The 21,555-nt window shown below is 41.8% G+C and overlaps 1 protein-coding gene across 1 annotated transcript in view; it reads right to left on the reverse strand.

Moving 5' to 3' along the window:
• Positions 1-21,555, reverse strand: part of NPEPPS (aminopeptidase puromycin sensitive) — a 75,908-nt gene that overhangs the window by 49,999 nt on the left and 4,354 nt on the right. Inside the window, exon 2 of the mRNA XM_083147113.1 lies at positions 11,541-11,625. Within this exon, the coding sequence (XP_083003239.1) occupies positions 11,541-11,625 (85 nt within the window). The remainder of the gene's footprint in view (positions 1-11,540; positions 11,626-21,555) is intronic.

Consider the following 21,555-nt stretch of genomic DNA (forward strand, 5'->3'; position numbering starts at 1 on the left):
TATTTAGAAATATCTTAGTTTGAACTTTATGGTCATATGTCTATAGTAGGTGCATAAATACTAAAAACTTACGTTATTTTAATGATTATTACAAAATAAAGGTATTCTATTAGAACTAGTCTGTGAAATATTATAATTTATAGAAAAGGTGAAGAAATTAAGTTTCATTAAAATCTTTGGTACTTCCTCATCTTTGCGGCCACCGCTTACGCCAGTTATGTTATCCGCTATGTGACTCGCGATTGTCCACTCGCAGGCTTGCTACATTTTGGGCTTGGTAGCTCGCTACAACATTACTAAAGGGTATAGATGGTGGCGTGGACACAGGAGGGTGGCGTGGACCCCAAAAATAACCCTCGTTGCTTGCCGTATGCAACATAAGTTCCGTGGTGTAAGCGGTGGCCGCAAAGATGAGGAAGTACCAAATCGTTGTTGTTTTTTTACAAAAGAAGCAGTGTCCTGATTTGTCACTCATGCCCATTTTTAGGAATGCCCTACTTGCTTGTTAATATTAGAAGGTATGGGTAATACTGTGGAATTTCAGTAGCTTATGTTAAACAAAAAATCTATAAGCTTTAATAGTGGTAAATTGTATTTGAACCATACTTGCCTACTCGCATGAAAAAGCCAAAGAGCTCAGAAAACTACTGTTGCCCTCTGAGAAATTAGGAAAGGCTCCTGCATCACATGTGTGTCACTGCACCACCCATACAGTCGCTCACCCCAATCTACATCTCCTCAGAAGGAAGAAATGTATGATTGTCATTTGCTCAAAATTGTCTCAGCGTAGCCCCATCCCTGCTTTACAATGCCGGAAATGTGGTCATGGTAAAATTGGGTGCGGAGCTACAATGATGAGCCTCAGATTCTCTTAAATAATCTCTTGATTTGGTCCAAGAGTTTTGCATAAATCTTGCAAAGAAAAAGCCTTTATCTTAAGGAGGAAGTTAACCAACATAAGGAAATTCAAATAATATTTATGCCAATGAGGATATATTCACATGAATTTACAGGTTCCTCTTATTCCATTATGGGCGGTATTCAAACCCCCGCCGCTATTCCAGACGGGGGAAATAGCAGTGAGGGCTTATTCAATGCTGTCTGACCCGACCGTATTGAACAGGGATCTCGTTAGAACGGGTCCGACTTTAAAAGCAGTTGGGCGCGTTCTGAGAACAACCGGGAATTGTTGAGCTCCCGGCCGCAGCTTGAACATTTACGTCCGTATTTTGCGGTCACGCCCCCTTTTTGGTGCTCAGGACATTGAATCCCACCTGTGGAGCTACAGTTGAGCTGGCTGAGAACGCAACCGGCTCACGGCTGTTGGGCCAGCCAGACAGTCGGGACACTGGATTGAATATCCCCTATATCTTATAAACTGCATAAATATAATCATTTAAATCTCCAATATGAATGTATTTGGCAATGCAGCGAAGAGGCTCATGCCATGTAAGCGGTTTCACACCAAACGAGTCACCCACACGGCCGCCAGCCCTTCTGTTTCTTAGATTTCTATAGGTATCATTAGGTGCGGGTCTCCACCGTGCAGATATAACTGTACAGTGCAGAGGCTCATGCTATGTAGGTTGAGTCATGCTGCACGTGTCAGCTTCATAAAGAAGGTATGGCAAAAATCACAGTATTAATGCATGGGGACTCTGCTATAAATGCATATAGGAAAAAGCTAACAAGAAACCCTGCCACGACTAAAACTAATTTCTTACTCTGGAATACCAGGGTACCACTGACCGGAGTAAGTTTATATGTGATCCAGCAATCCATAACCTTACTTCAAAAGTGATTATGCTATAACATGACCATACTGGGTTAAAAAGAAAGCCTGCAACTACAAATCCCTTAGAGCAAAGAACAGGACTAGTGAACTGTATGCAACCTAATAGGAGCAAAGTGCACTAGGAGCAAACAGCAAATTTGTACCATGAAGACTCATGTACAGTTCACGGCCTGCAATTATTTCCTGTGCCTCCTGCCAGGTTCCCTCAATCACATCAAAGTGACCTTCCATTTTATTCTCCTAATGCTTAGTAATAAGCTTTATGGAGGACACTATTTCTATAGAAACATACTTAATGGTTTGGGAGACATTCTTCAAATTAACTGCTCAGATAACGCGAAGAAAAAGCATTCAGTTGGGAAGGAAATAAAACGTGTGGTAGATACCATCGAAAACAATCTTCACAGGTATTGACATTAGGAGAGGCCCACATCCAGTTTCATAAAACAAATCAAAGCAAGAGCTTTGATTACGCCGCAGTAAAAAGGAGAACACTGTATAGAAAGGCTATGAAAAACTTGGTAAATGGGGGGGGGGGGGGGGGGGGTATTCAAATGTTTACTTCTGGAAATCATTTTTTCCCCACCTTTCAAATACACGCATCTGACGTCTTTTGAAGTGATGGCCGGGTGTGCTATTTAGACGTCTAATCTGCTGTAGTTGGTCTTAATCCTTCATTGCATACTGTTGCAAATATGCTACATACCCATATACATAAGGTATATAGGTATACCATTATATATTAGAGAGCAGTTGTTGTTTTTTTATCTTTTTTTGCCTGTGATTTTTTTTTCATTATTTTTCCTTGTCAGTACAATACACAAGCATGAAAATATTCAAAAAAATAAATAAAATAAAATCATACAACAAAGGATTAAAAAGTACACCCATTTATTCCTAATTTATATTCTCGCTCCCATTTTATACCATTTTTAATATCACACATTGCATATATTTTTTCCCCCTTTTTTTATGCTCTACTTTGTTCCACCCTGTCTAACTGTCCACTGTGTTAAGCCCTGCTAGTCTATTTAGCTGCAGTGCTGCATTTTGTGGGAGAGGACGTGGGGAGCAGTGAGGAGTAGCAGCCTGCATGAAAAGTGTTGCCCCTGTTGAAGAGAGGCTTACGAGGCTTTCCGGGTGTAAGTTTTTATTATTTTTTTATCTGCCTTCTCCCCATTGGTGCTTCTAATTAGATGCCTGCAAATTTACCTTGCCCTCTGCCCGGCCATACAAGTTTGGCTGTTATAACAGTACCAATCCCCTGTTAAGCAGAGGCCATATATTTCAAGCGGCCCTCCCCCTATTACACCCTGATGTGTCCTGCGCAATGATTCTGAAAAGCAGATGCTCAAGCAGGCAGGTGCCACATTCAGGGAGCCGCCATGGTAGGACAAAGAGCGGAAGACTGCCACTCACAGGAGAGAAGACGAGCCACTGTGCAGGGAGCCAAAGCCTGCGGTCGCTGACCCAGCAAGATGATCAGTCTGACACACACACACACACACCTGTGAGACTTGTGTATGACGAAGGGGGGAGGGGAAGGTGTTTAAGGTCTTGCCGGTATACAGTAGGTCGAAAAAAATTCGTAAAAAAAATTAAATAAAAAATCATAAAACACTTTTATCACCACCAGACACCCAGGTGAATAAAAAGACAAGAAAAAAAACTCTACTTTTATAAGATGGTTAAGACTTGAATTTCACACTACCACGACATATAAAAGTGAAAAAAAAGGGAGAATAGGCATGCAAAAGGGGAAAAAAAAAACAATTGAATATCCCCAATGTGTTCCTAGCTGACACACTTGACCAACATATAGTTCCACCTGTACACACTGCACAATCAAGTGGTAGGACTTCCTCCTATGCTGTGAGCTCATCATACGCCCACAGCTCCCAATTTGCGGTCTATAATTAAACTCATGTTTGGTCCTAGATGTTAAAAGGTGGGATATTGTTCCGAAACTTAACAGATTTTTGAAGGAAGCAAGAAAACCAGTGACCTTACCATTCCTGGATAGTAGCACTTTGATTTCACAACAATTGTCCGTAAAATGCAACCAAAGTGAGACTAACCTCTGAAGTAGACTAAACACGTTGGGTAACCAACTGCTCGCTTGACCTACTCGGGATGGTTATGGTAACTATAGATGATTGACAACGTGTAGGTTGACAGTCACTACGTCGACAGTGACTAGGTTGACACCTAAGAATGGTCAACAGTAACAAAAGGTCTACACAAGGTAAAGGTCAACATGAACATGGTTGAAAATGAAACGGTCAACATATATCACTGTTTTTGTGGTTTATGCCAACAGAGACACTTTATAAGTGTGCCACATCCCCTCGCGATGCTTCAGGCATACTATTTCTAAACGCTATGCCCACTTGGATGGTAAAGTGGTAAAGTATGAACCAAGTTGGTTCCCAAAAAAAAAAAAAACGCACACACATGAAAAACACGTGTCAACCATTTCAGTGTCAGACATGTTCACGTTGACCTTTAGCTTGTGTTGACCTGTCATTGTCAACCTACGGTATGTCAGTCATTTTTAGGTGTCAACCTACTCACTGTCCACCATTAGTGGTCGACCTAGTCATTGTTGACCTAGACATTGTCCACCCAGGGACCGTATACCCTCAGAATATGAAATGATGGATATTTACTCCAACAAAAGTCAATTGTACACGCCCAGATTCTAGTGGTATTCTTTTAGGTCTCATTTATTTATTGCAAATTGTACTTCTAAAGCGGACTAAATGTAAGTGTCTTACAAAATAATACCGTTTTTGTTTTTATAATGACATCATAACAGGTCAGTAATGTTTCAAAAGGACTATTTTCACATATGACTACAACCATAAAAAGGTTCACTTTGGCTATCTCCAATCTAGAATAGCGCCAGACATTTCAAACATACAATATTTTTTTTTGTTTAAATGGTCAAGCTGTACTATTGCTGATGAATCAGGCAGGTTACTATAGTCTACACTGCCAAATGACGTCCCACCCGCACACAGTGCAGAAGCAGCCAATGTAGATGCTGCTGCATGCCAGTGCCATGGCAATCTGAGGGCTAGGGAGGGATCTGACATCATTGGTAGGAGCCAGCCTGGAGGCACCACTCAGCGTTCCCGCACACTATGCACTGGTGTGGGTGTTTCTTGGACCGGCTCTTCTATATAGGTAAGCTGCATTTTATTTTATTTGTCACACACCTTGATAAAGAGACAGTTGCGTCTCGAAACGTCGGATTCAAGTGTATCTATGTTTCATAAAAAAGTTTAATACTTTCCGTGGGAGTGCCACTTTATTCTATTCTGGCTAATTGAGTTTGGTGACTGAGGAATAACAGTGGAGTGTCGATCCGTTACACAGGATAGAGATAATATAAATATTATACAGGGACCGGTCATCTCCCTGTTCCTTAGGTGGTATGTGGTTGATAATGGTATACCTTAAAGTTGCAAGACTGTGTCCAGCCTCCAAAAAAATGCCATGAGACTGTCCAGTCGTCAGTGCAGACCTGATGGGGTGTCTGTGCGCACGCAACGTGCAGTCAGTCTTGCCGATATAACTTAACGCACATGAGCAAGTAATCTCAAATGATGTAGCACGTAGTACAGGTAACTTTGTCTAATCGCAAATTTCTTGCCACTATGGAGGATAGTAAAAATTATCCCCAGTCTCTAATGAGTGACCCGACATCGCTGATATGTTGTCTAAGAAACAGATCAGTCCTGTGCTAGAAACACCACAGCAGACAGCGACACCCCAGGCAGGAAACAGGAACTGCATGGGTTTTCAAAGATGGCAGGTGCTAGAATGAACACAAGATGGGATGTTACAACTGTCTAAATTGTCTACATGCTGGGTATGACTCTGTCCCTGAAGTAGTTGTTCATGCTGGCCAAAACCTTGTTAGGAAAATTATTTCGCAGCTTACTCTAGAAAATTAAAATAACTGCATCATATTTTGGGTAATAAATGTTTAACCCTTTGAGTGCCAAGTAAATGTCAAAATAGGTGTGAAAATTGCCAGGCAAACCTTTTTATGCATCATAATGACCTGTAATGTTTACCTTCTATTAGGAAATATAATCTGTTTTTACACAACATTTTTATTTGAATTTATATAACACGTGAGCAACGCTGGCATTTTTAGTGACTATTTTAAATATTTCTCACAGTGATGTTGGCACTCAAAAGGTTAAGGGACTATTAGATATTAAATTATATTTAACAGTTTCAAACGTTCCTCAACACATACTATATCTAGTGTATTAAAATCGCATTTTGTGCACTTGCAATCTTCCTTGTAATGAATAGACATTTTTTTTCTATATAAATGAAAATTTAGTCAACAACTCTGCACACACACTAATTATACAGCCCAAGCCGAAAGTGTCTTCCAAAACGGCTCTAATCCATTTGCTTTAGCAAACACATTTGTCCTCCATAAGCAGACACACTGTACTTCTTGGGTGCCAAACTCTGCCTGCCTTTAAAAGCATCTGTCACAACTTATTCAAAAGGGACATCGGAAATAACCTAAAAAAAACAAAAACCAATACATGCCAATGTGCATATTCCTTACGATGCCATCACTTTTCTAAAAGTGGGTACACTACTGTATAGGATATATTAGTCGATCTTGATATCAATGTATCGCAATGACCATTGCATAGTCTGTACCCCCATACCCACCCAATTCATTTGGGTGGTCACATCATCCCATCTGATGTGGTGAACAATAGATGGGATGATGCCACAATCAACTCAGTGTGGTTACATTAACGTAACTGTAGATCACATTTGTTATGCGCCGGATGTGTACGGTCTACAGAAATGCAATATATCAATACATGCATCGCTGCTTAGGTGTGTTCAAAGCTACACAAAAATATACCATTATTATTTATTAAAGTAATCATTCTGTGGTCAAAATGGTAGCCTTATAAAAATCAAATTGTAGTAGAATAACAGTATTTTCCCTGTTTAATGAACAGAATTAATTGTTAAATAGTATAAGGCCCACAGGTTAATTGCAGAGAAACAAACAGGGTTCTTCTATCATGTAAATAGTACCACAATATACATCTAGACTGAAGTGAGCTCTCACTTGTAGGGTTCTTCTTTAACTGGAACTTCCTCCTTTCACTTACTATATGCATGAACTTCCATTTCATCCCTTCACACCACATGATGTATCACAGTCTCTAAAAAACATCCATTTCAACATGTCCTACTGTTCAATCCATATTTTTACTACTAGTACAAACAATTTTCATCTTTCCAGAATTCCAGGGTTTTCAAATTGTGCCTTTTGTATTTCATAAGCTCATTTCAAACAGCATATTTGTGTGTTTGATCTATTTTTTCATATCTATCAGCATTGCTTGTCACACCCACCATTATTAAGCCCTTTCCTCCTGGATGCATTAAAGCTGTTTTAGTAGATTACATGGAACCACTTGATTGGTTTCACTTCCACTAATGACCCTGCTTGACCCTTAAACACCGTTTATTTCAATATATTAATCATATAAAAGGTCACAACCATCCTTGTGCCCTCTGAGTGTCAAAATTCTGATGAGTCAACTGCTCTTCTTACCAATATCTAGACTAAATAAGCTTCTCTGTCCATACTATGATTTTCTTAATGTATATGCATACTTGCCTACTTTTAAACTCTCCGGGAGAAGCCCGGAGAGGAGACTCAGCTTCACGTCTGGGGCCTGATGTAGACTACATTAAGCCCCACCCCCAGCACTGGAAATGCCCCGATGTGCGAGGTCTCAAGGAGGGGGCAGTGCTAAATGTCGATATTTGCATATTTAGCCCCACCCCTCCCCACGAAAAGCCACGAATCGTGGTACTTCAACGAGGCGGCCGGGAAGCTGCTGAGGAGTTGCAGAGGGTGAGGCAGAATCCGTGAGGATTGCCCACATTTCCAGGGGACCCTCCTGGCCAATCAGGGAGGGTAGGCAACCCTGTGTATAGGTCACAAAAATTCTAAATATCAGATGAATTGTAGATCGTTAGCTACACTATTATTACAGTACTAGTAAGCCCGCTAGAAGCAAAAGCTTTGAAAGCTAGCCCGCTATATTCTGGGTTTATGCATGTGTGAGAGAAAGATATGTAGTTTCACTTGATATAGTTTTACTTCCTGCCAACAGACGGCAGTGTTTCTTAGTCACACGGACACTACACATACTGTATATTATATATAATAATTGTATAACAGTAGAAAACAAACTAAGGATACAAATTAATTTGTACCCTTTGGTTGGACCTTTAGCAGAGAAAAAAAAAGTCTGTTAAAATGAGTTGAGGTCATGATCCTGACAGTCAGAAAACATACAGCAGCGGAGAAGGTTAGGGTTAGATACAGAGGTACTGTAGTGTTAAAATACTTACAGCAATCGGTCAGGATTTTGACTGACGGGATGGTGTTGGCAACATCCTGGACATTTGGATTGTAGATGCTAGGATTTCGTACCCAACCCCAAATGTCCACACAAATTAAAGACTAGTATTTTTGGTAATAACCATTAAATCCATTTCACGGAATCCATCTGAGGGACACTGCAAGACCTCCAATGTGACTTGAACACACATCTTCAACTTAATAATTGTTTGTTCATATCCAAACCCTCTACCAATCATACTTCAAATTATAACTAACAAAGCCAAAAGGAAAGTATTGAACACAGAAACTGGATCTCAACAAAGCAACATGAACAAGCCACACAAGTCCAGGATGTCTGTACTGTGCAACTGCTGGACTGAGGCACCAAGCTATGCCACACAGGAGGAGGTCACCAGTATGGTATAGTGAGCTGCAAGGCTATTAGGCATTGTAGCCTTCTCTGAAGTACATGGCTGATGAGACATAATCCATGTGGCCTTCGACTTTCGTTACCAATCGAGTAGAACTGGCAGCACCGAAACACTTAAAATTCAACGGACTAATATTTATAAAAAAAAAAAAACACTGAAAAGCTGGGTACACACTAGATTATATTTTAATGGATATTGCTGATAATTACCGGGCATAACAAAAAATTCTTAAAATCTATAATTTTGTATGCACTATATCAGTGGTTCCCAACCCTGGTCCTCAAGTACCCCCAACAGTGCACATTTTCCAGGTCACCCAGCAGGTGCACAGATTATTCAGGCACAGTTTAAAAGATCCACAGGTGGAGCTAATTATATCACTTTTGATTCTGTGTGGAGACCTGGAAAACATTAACTGTTGGGGGTACTTGAGGACCAGGGTTGGGAACCACTGCACTATATCACTAGTGATACTCTCTCATTTGTACATGCAGCTCAATCTGAGGATATTGTCAACAGTTAAGGCCCAAACACACTAGAAGATCCCCACAGACGCCGATATTGGCAGTGTCGGGGAAGGGGGGGGCAGGCATGGGCAAGTTCATACACACTTGCCAATGCCGCATGCGAGGAGGACCACGGTCATACAGCTGCAGCATGACAGTCATTAACAAGGTGTTTGGTCGAGAGAGCGGGTCGTTAACGACGCGCGATATTGTGACCAATATCGTCTAGTGTGTATGGGCCTTTATACTTCTGGATGTGACGGACTATATATTTTGTAAAATCACTCAGTGAGTATGCAATATGGGCATGATCCAGGGTTGATCGCTGATGCGTGAATTAGCAATCCGTTCGATCATCGAATGACACACGTAGCAAACATGCCCAAGCTCAAACAGCGAAGATATATCTAATCACAATCCCCTCTGCATTTTGACAGACAGTTAGTCGGAAATAGGGTGTGGACACCTGCCATTTTCTGGGAGTGTACACAAAAAAGGCAGGCACGTGACACCAGCCTGTCTCTGTTGCAGAGTTGTGGAAGGGTTAATCACTTTCGACGGGGAGTACATTGCATATGGATGCAAGACAGGCTACCGTATTACAACATTTTTGCAATTTACTCACAGATTTGCACAGGGCGGGTTTTTACTCTGTCTGGGCGGCAGCTAACTACTCGCAGTTATTTGCAGATCAGGTCTAAAATCGGCCCTATAGGCCAAGGAAATTGGTATCAACTTTGTATCATTTCATGTTGTCTAGTGTGTACCCAGCAGAAGAACATTTATTTAAAAACATATCCAACATGATTTATAAAAAAAAAAAAAAATCTGTATAAACAGTTTAAAGATCAATGGTCAATATATGACCAATGATGATCCCAACACAACTTGACTCTTTTTCAAAAGAATGCTCATCTCTGCAGCTGCTGGGTGAACACAGGAGAAGGAGACTTGCAGCAGCTGGTAAAACGTTAAAAAAAAAAAAAAATCTCTACAGACGTGGGGTCGGGGGTGGTGCCAGGCTACCCAATGAGCAGTGATAGGCTGCATGACATGCACAGTGGGAGCAAACCAAGAAGCTAAAGAGCTGAGAAGTCACTCAGATATTGGCAGCTGCTGAAAGATCATCTTCCAACAGCCACAGAGTGAACATTTCTGACTGACTGCATCCGATGCAACCAGACCACGCAAGTAGTTAAGGAAGGCAAGCATCAAGCATACTGATGTATGTAAAATTCTTATGGTAATTTTTGGTAGAAATCAGCTTTCTGGCCTTGATCATGACCTGCCCACAGGAACCCTTGACCACCCCCCCCCCAAATATTAAAAGCCTCATTAACTATACAATTAAAGCCAATAATGCTGAATTTTCAAAATGATGCCCTAACTCAAGTCTTTTCTGAGAAGCAGCTGCCACATCTTTCCCAATTTGGGGCTCCAGAATGAAATACTTCAGTTTCTCTAAAAGACCAAGAAAGTGAGTATTGGTATCATAAGGAAAAGAGAAGTCAATGGTTCTCATACAAAACTTGTCGTTCAGCGAAGAAGCCATAATGTCGACAGGATCTTTCCACCAGCTTATCAAACACTTCTGGGTGAAGAGACCACAAACTGAGATAAATCGTGCGCTGCTCAGAAATTTTCCAGTTGTCTATCCTGTGGTTGAGTATTACTGGTATTTCCAGGATGCAAGTTCCTAATCAAATGATTATGGCTATTTCTGCAATAACCAAGCAGATATGCCTGTCCTCTGTCCTGTCATGAATGCTCAGATAGTAGCATATAATAGAACCTATAGAGAAGTGGTTACAAGTCCTGCCCCAGCACAGAGGAGACCATTCTGGGCCTGTAAGTTAGGGTACCGCTCCATCACCATGCTTCGGGCAGTCCGTTCCCAGAGTCCTCGTGGATGGAAAAGTCAGAAATAGTTCCCAAAAAAAAAAAAAAAAAGAACCCCAAAACCTCAAGTCGACCATATATTATAGACAGATTGGCTGTTGACCTTCCAACAAGACCCTTTCCAGGAGAGACCAAATGCTCTGTTCCTGGGCTTGTGTCATCTGTGTTAAAACACCTTTCTTATTATCCTATTCAAAACAGGTGACAGCAATAATAAATTAAAAAGGGAAGTTCAGGATTTTGTCCCTTCTGGAATGGGTCATGCTAAAGACAAATCCAAATAGTAATGTTTGTTGAAGAAGTCATTTAGACTTTTGAATTATAATAATCATTAACATTTAAAAACACTGTGTGCTGTGTTAAATCTTGTGCGTGACCATCTCTTATATAAAAGTCCAACAAAAACAATTCAAGTATGCATATGCACTTTCAACTGTGTATTTTTTATTTATTTTTTAAAGTCAAATTGAAACACATGCACAGCTACTTACCTTCATCTCCATCCAGGGCATATGAGGCAGTAATGATATCAATGTCTGCACAATTCATCACAATTTGATTGGTGTCATTTTTCACCTGTATAGGATGAAAAACAAAATAAATAATTTATCAGACATACAACATATGCGCACGCGGGGGGGGGGGGGGGGGGGGGGGGGGATTCCAGAGTACCTTGGAACCCCCCTGCCCACCGACCTATCATTTCTGTTGACTGATAAACAATGCCCCTTTCAGAATGTGTGGCAGCTGCCTTTTGTTATTGAGACAGGCTGCTTCTGTGATGGCTGCAGGTAGGGGGAGTTAGCTGCAGGTACAGCGTGCAGTTCCTCCAAAGCGGTGCTCCGAGTGGCTGTGGCAGAGAGCTGGCCGGGGGAGGCAGGAACTGTACTCTGCATCTGGGTGGGTAAGTAAGTGTGTCATAATATGCCATAGGGCAGGGGTTCCCAAACTTTTTTGAATCATGGCGCCCTAGAGCATAAAAATATTTTCAAGGCACCCCTAGGCCAAATGCTTCTGATCAAGAAATTCATAAAAAAAAAATATTAAATTAAGTGCATTGTGTTTATAGGTCACAGTTATCTGGTGAGGGACAGGATTTGCTTCTGTTTTTCCACATTTATTATGATTGGCAGCCACAAGCACTGGTTTTGCCTGGTACATTGACCATAGCCAATATAAATTGATCCTGGTCCACCAACCCAAGGCACCCCTGCAAGTGTCCTGAGGCACCCCAGGGTGCCTAGGCAAACAGTTTGGGAACCACTGCCCTGGGTGTTCTGCTGGCTAGAGTAGTTAGGGACTGTCCTGTTTTTTCGTCTGAGGTGGGAGGGTGTATGCTCAGTGTATAATATGTTTTTGTATGCTATGTGTGTGTTTGTGGGTACATGGTGTATGCATGTATGTATACACGTGATAGATATAGCACATGCATGCTGTGTGTATGTAAAACTATACATACAAAAATGTGTGTGTATATATATCTGTGTACATGTATGCCGCTTTCAAATCATAAATCTGGGTGGGACCCAAGATTGGTGCAATCATATTAAACCCGGGTCACCCATTATACAGAGAGCGGCCCAAGTTTAACCCTTCTTATAACCAGGGTCAAATAGTCAGGTTGCTCGACCCAGGTTATAAGGTGTGTTGGTTTCATAACGCACCTTGTCCCGGGTCGCTATGTCAGCAACCCGGCTATATACCAGGTTCGGGGTATGGTCTGAAAAGGGCCTTACAGAAACCCCCTCATGAAAATCTTGCGGTTACCCCTGCACAAGTCTATACACTCTGTGAGCAAACTTTGCAGGTTTCAATACTCTGCTAATAGCTAATTTCCAGATATAAACATTATGGAAGAGCTAATAGTCAGGCGTTCGGAATTCCTTATAGAATATATGTTGTATAACATTTAATGGGTGGAAATTAAATCTGAAAGTTTTAGAGCAGCATTGCCTCACTATTGTGCTGTTGTTGGACCCTGTTACATCAAACTCTTTCAGTAGCCTCCATTACTCTTTCCACATTAGGTCACTGCAGTCGCAAGCAGTCCTGTCTTCAGAAACAAAATCACACAAGTGCATATGCAGCAGAAGTTTCACACATCTAATACTAATTGAAACATACCAAGGTTTCAACTGGTTACTTGCACATGACTTCTAAACACAAAAACGTGAACTGTAAATACTTAAGTTAGATCTTAAAAAAAGAAGGCGGCCAAGTGAGGGAACAGGTCAACAATTTGTCTTGGAAATGTAATCCAGCTAGCAGCTGTGGTATGTAATATATAGAGAGGCGTGTGGATTATTAAATATACCATGTCTAGATCTGGGATGGGCAATAAGTAGCCTTCAAGCTGTTGTAGAACCTTCTGAAATTGTGCTGTAGGTATAGGTTCAAAACCAATAACTGTTCAATTTAAGTAAAAATATGTAATGTGACCTGCTGTACTACTTTAATACGATTGTGAAAGCAGTGCATTTGACAAGGTTCTATACGGAGATAACAGATTGCCCGTCTGGCAGAGTATGAAGAGCTGCCCACAAAAGACTGTACAGATTTAGAATCACTTTAAAATGTAGTCAGGAATCTAACGTAAAATTCATGGCATCATACTGCACAAGAAAGAACTACTGAACAAGCAAAATGGGGAAGACTTATGTATGTCTATGTGTTTCTACAAATGAAAGTCAAGAACATACCCATGTAAAACACCCATTAAACACATACTAGCAAGACAATTGCAAATTGCCAATTTGTGCCCACTTAAAATAACCTAACAATCTCACAACGTATATAACTAAATGGTTTTGTGGCATGGCAACCCTTAGGTTGGTGTGACTGGGATGCCACACTAATATTTTGCATTTGTTTAATACTATGACTTCCTACTAATATTAAACTTTCTAGCATTTTATAAACATAATTTGATGGCACGCAATAACCATTTGTACCATCTAGTCTGCTCTTCTAACCATATGGTTACCTCAAACTCCACATGACCCATTTTTCTTTGTAAGGATGACATCATGTCTATCCCATGCCTGCTTAAATTGTTCTACTTTCCTCCACTTGTCCACTACGCTTTCTGTGAAGTCATTTTTCTTCAGATTTCCCCTGAACCTCCCTTCATTCAGTGTCAGTGCATGTCCTTGTGTTCTAATAAGTCTCCTCATTTGAAGAATGTAGATCTTTTTAAATATGTATCTTATTAAAAATGTAGATCTTTCTAAATCCCTTGATATATTTGAAAGTTTCTATCATGTCACACCTCTCCATTCTCTGCTCCAAACTGTACATATTGAGATTGTTAGTCTTTCAGGGTAGGTTTTGTGCTGTAGGCCATGCATGACTGTTACCATTCTTTGTAGTTTCTTTAAAGTTTTCTATCCTTCTGGAGATAAGGCCTCCAGAACTGGACATAGTATTAAAGATGAGGTCCTACCAATGACCTATAGAGTGGCATTATTACTTCTCTTTCCCCTGTGGATTCCTCTCCCTACGCAACCAAGCATCTGACTTGCCTTCTTCCTTGCTTTGTTACATTGCCTACCTGCCTTCTTCCTTGCTTTGTTACATTGCCTACCTGCCTTTAAGTCACCTGATATAGTGACTCCTAGATCCATGTTCTCCTCAGTAGTTTTCAATATAATGCCATTAATACTACATCCTTTGGATATTTAAGACCCAAGTGCATGATTTAAAATTTTTTGCCATTAAACTAATTGTCATGCTTTCAACCATTCCTCTAGTCTACCTAAATAAGGAAATCATTTGGATTTACTCCTCCTGCTGGGTCTACCCAGTCACATATGTTAGGATCATCTACAAAAAAAAAAAGGCATATTTTCCCTTCAAACCACTTGCAGGGTTACCAATAAAGACATTGAAAAGCATTGGTCCAAGTACAGACTCCTGGGGTACTCCACTGGTAAGATGTCCCTCCTGTGAATGCAATCCACTTACTACATCATTAGCAGTATTGATGTGGGACAGTGTCAAAAGCCTAAGGTCTAGATAAGGCAGTACCGATAGTGTAATGGTTAGCATTACTGCCTTACAGCACTGAGGTCATTGGTTCGATTCCCACCATGACCCTAACTGTGCAGAGTTTGTATATTCTCCCCATACTTACGTGGGTTTCCTCCGAGTACTCCAGTTTCCTCCCACAATCCAAAAATATACTGGAAAGTTATTTGGCTCCTAACAAAAATTAACCCGAGAAAGAATGTGTGTGTGTGTGCGCGAATGTGGTAGGGAATATAGAGGTTGTAAGCTCCACTGGGGTAGGGACTAATGCGAATATTCAAATATTCCCTGTAAAGCACTGCGGAATGTACGATCAACTGTTAATAAATAAATATGTCCTTTCTAAATGAAGTATATCCCGGTACAGCTATGTTCCACTCATTATTATCATTGCACCATGACTCTGTAAAGGCCACAAATTATCCCATAATGGGACAACGTATTATTGACCTGACTTTTCCAACAAATGTCAGTCCCTGTGCCTCGGCTCAAGGGCTCATTGCTTAAAAAGCTTCCCAAAGACTGGATAGGACATGAATCGGATTTAGAGAAGCCTATTTACAAGTAGGTAGGTGAGGAGCTGCACGAGTGTCCTGCTGTTATACTGTCCCCACTAGCTCCCTAGTGGAATATAATGGCAGCTAGGCAGTGACGGCCATTGTGTTCACATGAGGGCATTTTTAACTCTACCCAGTGGGAACTACGCACTGAAAACAATTGCATTAGCATAAGGTCCCACCTGTGTTCTGTAAGCAGATGAGTCTTTCCCCGCCTCTATGTCCATCTGGGGGCCAATGTCCTATGTATGGGTTTGTTGGTTTTCTGTGGGGGGCCATTGTATTTTTCCATGTGGGGGTCTGATGGTGTGCCTTTAACTGCATAAAATCATATTAGACTGGGAGGCAGAAAAAAGTCAAATGTTCTCTCATCCACCGAGAAATAGTGGCTGAAAGCAGGCGATAATGTGGGATCTTGGAAAAGACTTTTGCCAAATATCAACTGAGGTGTCCGGATAGCAGGCAACACCTCGAGGGTTATCCAATGCTCTGACGGCGAGAAGTGCCGATAACTCACAGTCAGTGCATTCAACACTTGCCCTGAGGAGAGGTTCACTCGCTGTTTGCCTCCTCGCCTGTTCCCTGAAGCAAGGTGGAAATGGTCAGTGTAGCCATTAAAATGACGAGGCTTGCAGCGAAATGTGCCATTTAAGGGTATCCTCGTCAGCCTCTTACAGCGAGGATTTGGCCCTTACATTGAATACGGTGAAGGGATTTCATGGTGAGGATAAGCCATCTTCGCTGTACAAACCCCCTCACCGGCAGCAATGAATACTGCTAATCATCTTTTGAAAAACAGAACAAGTTTTCTTTTAATGAGCCCATGCCACTGTACACCAGAAGGAAATAGATTTCTACAGCATACTCCAAACACACTTAATATGAAAAGCTAATTTTGTTCAAGATAATAGACTTCTGGGAAAATACCATTAATAAGCCATCCCTTTTAATCAAAGTACTATCCGATACAATTTAGACAATGACAAAAATAGAATCCCTATTTGCTTGGATAGAAAACAATAAAGCAAAGTCTATGCATATTGTGTGAAATCCTAACAAGCACAAGAAGAAATGCCAAAATAAGAAAAAACTGTTAGTACCATTTATTCCATAAAAATGTCAATTTTTTAGGTACTGTTTTATGCATTAGAATTCTATACAATTCTACACATTAATGTAGATTAATTACCTGGAGAGATATACCTCTAGATTAGTGGAGCTCAATCATATTCTACCTTGGTACCCCAAAAATACATTTGTATTATTTTTACCAACAACATTTGTAAAGCAGTACATCAGGAACTCAGTGTATGGTGATATCGGGACTCAAATTGCCCATACACAGTGCATTTTGTGTGATGCAATTCATGCTCACACGCACATCGCATAGCACAAAAAGTATGTGCGGCACGTACTTTTTGTACTAGACGCATCTAGTACAAAATGAAAGCTGTTGTAGAACATTGCATGCGTTTTGAAATAATTCCGTGTATGTTCACCATAATTCAGATTTTGCATCTTGATACTCAGCACTTTACACATGCACAGAACCTGTTCAGCACCTGTCCAGGATCTCTGTCATTGGGGTGTGGTATAGGGAACCCAACAATCATTATCACAACGTCGGGATCCCGACTGGCCGGACACAGACAGCATGGCGAGCGCAACAAAGCCCCTTGCAGGCTCGCTACGCTGTGGGCACAGTGGCTTGCCAAGCGAGCCACCTATTCTATTCTCCCTCTATGGGGGTCGGGTGGGGGCTTGCGCAATGAAATGCAGGTACCTGCAGCCATTCACACCCGAATGGAGCTACAAATGAATAGCTCCAATGGGCTCACTTCCATTTTTTTACATTGGCATACCCTCAGCAAGATTGCAGTGCAGCTGATTGATCTCTAGTTATCACTAACTATTAGACTTTAACTTTTAAGGTGGCACTTTGTTTGAGGGAACATATACCTTGATGGTTAGATAGATGGCAGGCTATTGTCTTTTGTATTCTGAGAATACTGTAAAACAGGTTACAGACATGATCACTTTATATCTGTGCGAGTACATTGCTTAACACAAATTTTCTTTAAAAAAAAAAAAAACCACAACAATAAAAATGCTGATAGTCATTCAAAACAATTGGACCTTATTAGGATTACATAGAATTTTACCAGTAGTTCTGAAATGTGTGCACATAAAAACCTCAAATGGGCTTCTCAAATACCGGTTGTTCATTTAAGGAAATTCTGGGTAAAGCTGGCCATACATCTACAGATCGATTTTCAGATCGGGCTGGTTGGAACAAAAACCTGGTAGTATCTGAATGGCATTTGGGCAGTTTTCCAGCATTTCAAAGCAAATAGTCAACTGTCATTTACTCTCATCCATTACCAGGATTTTGTTCCAACCAGCCCAATCTGACAATCGATCGGTAGATGTATGGCCGGCTTAAATCCCACAACCGAAACAGCCAATTCGCCTTTAAAAATACAGCAGGAGCCTATTTTTGTAGGAGTCATTTCTATTGAAATCAATATTTTTTTCCCTGGCTCCTTAAAAGAAAGATTATGCTTGTCACTTGCTTTAGGTAATTTGTGCCTGAATTCTTCAGCATTATGTCAACTTGTCAATGAAATCTGCACTACTACCTACAGAAAAGTGTCAATTTCCAATATCCGGAATCCCAGAGGCTGCTACAAGTAACATTTTAACCCAGGGTTATGTTTTCATTTAGCAACTAATGCCCCTTTCAGACCGCACTTTTAAAACGGTAAATTGCCGTTTTTTTACCGTTTTAAAACGGTAATGTGTGCGGTCTGAAAGGTCCAGTCCCACTTAACCGGTTAGAAAATGCCGTTTTTTCTAACCGGTTAAAATGCAGGGTCCTACCCGTTTCTGAACCGGTATTTTAGCGCAAAAATCGGCTCAGAAACGGTATTTAGGACCCAGCCAATGAGCTGGGTCCTAAATTCAGCACAGTGAATACTTAATGAGCGCTCATTAAGTATTCACAGCACTGGAGCCCCCCCCCCGCGCGTGTCGACACCCCCTGCGCGCGCGTCGACCCCCCCGCGCGTGTCGGCACCCCCCCCGTGTCGACTTACCCCGTGCCGGTATCTCCGTTGTGGTTCCCGGCACTGCAGCTCAGTATGCTCGGAAAGCACTTATGAAAAAAGTGTCTTTCAGAAAATGGCTGCCCCCCATACGGAAGACAGTTTTTTTAAACAGGGTTTCCTATGGGGCAGCCATTTTCTGGAAGACACTTTTTTCATAAGTGCTTTCCGAGCATACTGAGCTGCAGTCCACAACGGAGGTACCGGCACGGGGTAAGTCGACACGGGGGGGGGGGCGTCGACACGCGCGGGGGGGCGTCGACACGCGCGGGGGGGCGTCGACACGCGCGGGGGGCGTCGACACGCGCGGGGGCGTCGACATGCTCTCGGTCGACACGCGAGGGGGGGGGGGAGCTGCACGGAGGGGAGGGCTGAAGGCTGCACTGGCTTTGACCCTGTATTTGGAAAGTTTCCAAAAACGGGTCTGCCAGTGTCAAAAAAATCGGCACTTAAACGGTAATATACCGTTTAAGTGCTGCGGTGTGAAAGGGGTTTTATCTGGCAGACCCGTTTTTGGAAACGTTTCCAAATACAGGGTCAAAGCCAGTTATGCGGTCTGAAAGCAGCACAATTTTTCTAACTTGAAATGGTTGTGGACTGAAAGTGAGGGGGTATTAAGTGAGAAGACTGTGATATATTGATAGCTGCTCTTAATCAGTCCATTTGCTTACAAATCACCCCTAAAGGTGCACTAACACGCTGCGTTTTGAGGGTGTGAAGCGTGCTTCCACGCACATCCCATTGCACAGTTACACCAATATGCACTGCACATACATTTCGAACTAGGTTCCCATCTCATTGCATGCGACGTGATCTCGACCAAAACGCATGGAATGATAAAATTATTTATTACCAGTTATTTATATAACGCACACATATTCCGCAGTACTTTACAGAGACAATTTATTTTAACATTCAGATCAGTCTGTCCCAGTGAAGCTTACAATCTATATTCCCTACCGCATGTAGACACATTCATTTTTGTCAGGAGCCAATTAACTTACCAGTATATTTTGGGGATTGTGGGAGGAAACCGGAGTACCCAGAAAAACAGGCAAGCACGGTGAGAATATACAAACTCCGCACAGTTAGGGCCATAGTGGTAATATATCTGAGCAGGGCCAGATTTAAGAAACAGGTCGCCCATTGTGCCACCCCCCATCCACCCTCCTTGTACCTGCTGATGTAGCCGTCACAAGCAGTCCCAGTCTCGCACGTCTGGAAGGGGCACCCTGTCCTCTCCTCCCCAGTGCTGGTGAGGTCGCTGCTGCCACTGCAGCTGGTGCTCAGTTACTTCCACAGCCGCTGCCACAGTGCTGCTGGGATATGGATCAGCAGACCGGAGTCAGCTGTGGACACATCAACCGGACCGCTGAGAAGGGGGGACATGTACTGCACACAGCTGTCAGCGCTGCCTCCCAGGAATTGGCATTCCCCTATGACCCTACCTCCCACGGTTAGCAGGATGACCCCCCTCCCGCATTTTGCAACCACCCCTCCCCGCGACCCCCATCCTGCATTTCGCAGACCCCCCGTGAGAAAGGGGGGGGGGGATTCCATGCCCCCAGCAGTTGCTGCCCATAGGCATGTGCCTAGTGGGAAATCTGGCCCTGGACCTCAGTGCTGGGGGTCAGTAATGCCAACCATTACACCGTTTGTGCTGCCCATATGAAACTAATGCTCTTTGAAAAATAAGAGGGACAGCTTTGAGAGCACCATAGTACTTTGTTACCTAGTTTTCGCCATTGGACTATTTTTTATTGGATGAAGACAATTGTACCCACTGTAATTTTGCCTACAAGCCAATGGGGGGTATTAAATCTCATTTTGGACAGTCGGAGTAGCCGCTGACTGCCAAAAAAGGCTGCAGATTCTACAATCTTGAGTCCATTTTTTACAACGCAGATTTGACTTTTTAAATCTACATGGCTTCAATGCAGCCGAAAACGTCCGCATTGAATAGTTGTGCACTAATATTAACGACTGTTGGAAGTATCAGCACCCCGCCCACAAAGTTGCATACAAGTTTAAAAAGACAATTCAAGTAGGTCATTAAGAAAACAAAATGCAAAAACACCACCTGTGTATAATTATACAATAATATCAAAGTAACCTTTTACCATGGCCATAAGTTGTCAATAGCAATTACTGAGATTGCACAAACCTCTGGCAAACACCAAACCATAAATCACGAACCACAGGAATATAATCAGAAATTATTTCATGTCACTGAAATATATATTTAATTACAAAATTAATACTGACTGGACTGGCAACACCAGATGTCCATTGTCATAAGCCCAAACATCACACCCAAGGTCATCAATACAGTGTTCCCTAAACCCTAAGGTCTCGTCAAGTGATAGCAACAAAAACACAGACTAGCGTCTAGCAAAAAGGTTTAAATATCTGCATGTAATTATTTTACTTCACTTATTGGAAAAAAACACAATTAAATGACATTTAAGAAAAAAAAAAAATGATACTAACCAAAAAAGGAGAAAATAACGTGTCAGAATTCCTACTTATAGGAACCTGTTTTGGGGATGTAGTCCTTAGGTCAACAATGACAACAGCTACATTGTTTACATTAACCATTTCAACACCCTCTTAACGTTAACATGTGAAATGCCGACATTGGGATTAGGCTACATGATGGGAGAGTTAAGGGATTAGAGTCAGGCTGCAGGGGGTGAGGTTTGAGTAAAGCCCCGTACACATGGGCGAGATAAATTGCTCAGCAATATATTGCTGAGCAATATATTGCCAAGTGTCTCCTTTTGGTCGCTGATGAAAGGGAACCTCTGCCGGCGGTGCCG

The sequence above is a fragment of the Crinia signifera genome, chromosome 6 (genome assembly GCF_055691185.1).
Source record: "Crinia signifera chromosome 6, ASM5569118v1, whole genome shotgun sequence".
Taxonomy (NCBI): domain Eukaryota; kingdom Metazoa; phylum Chordata; class Amphibia; order Anura; family Myobatrachidae; genus Crinia; species Crinia signifera.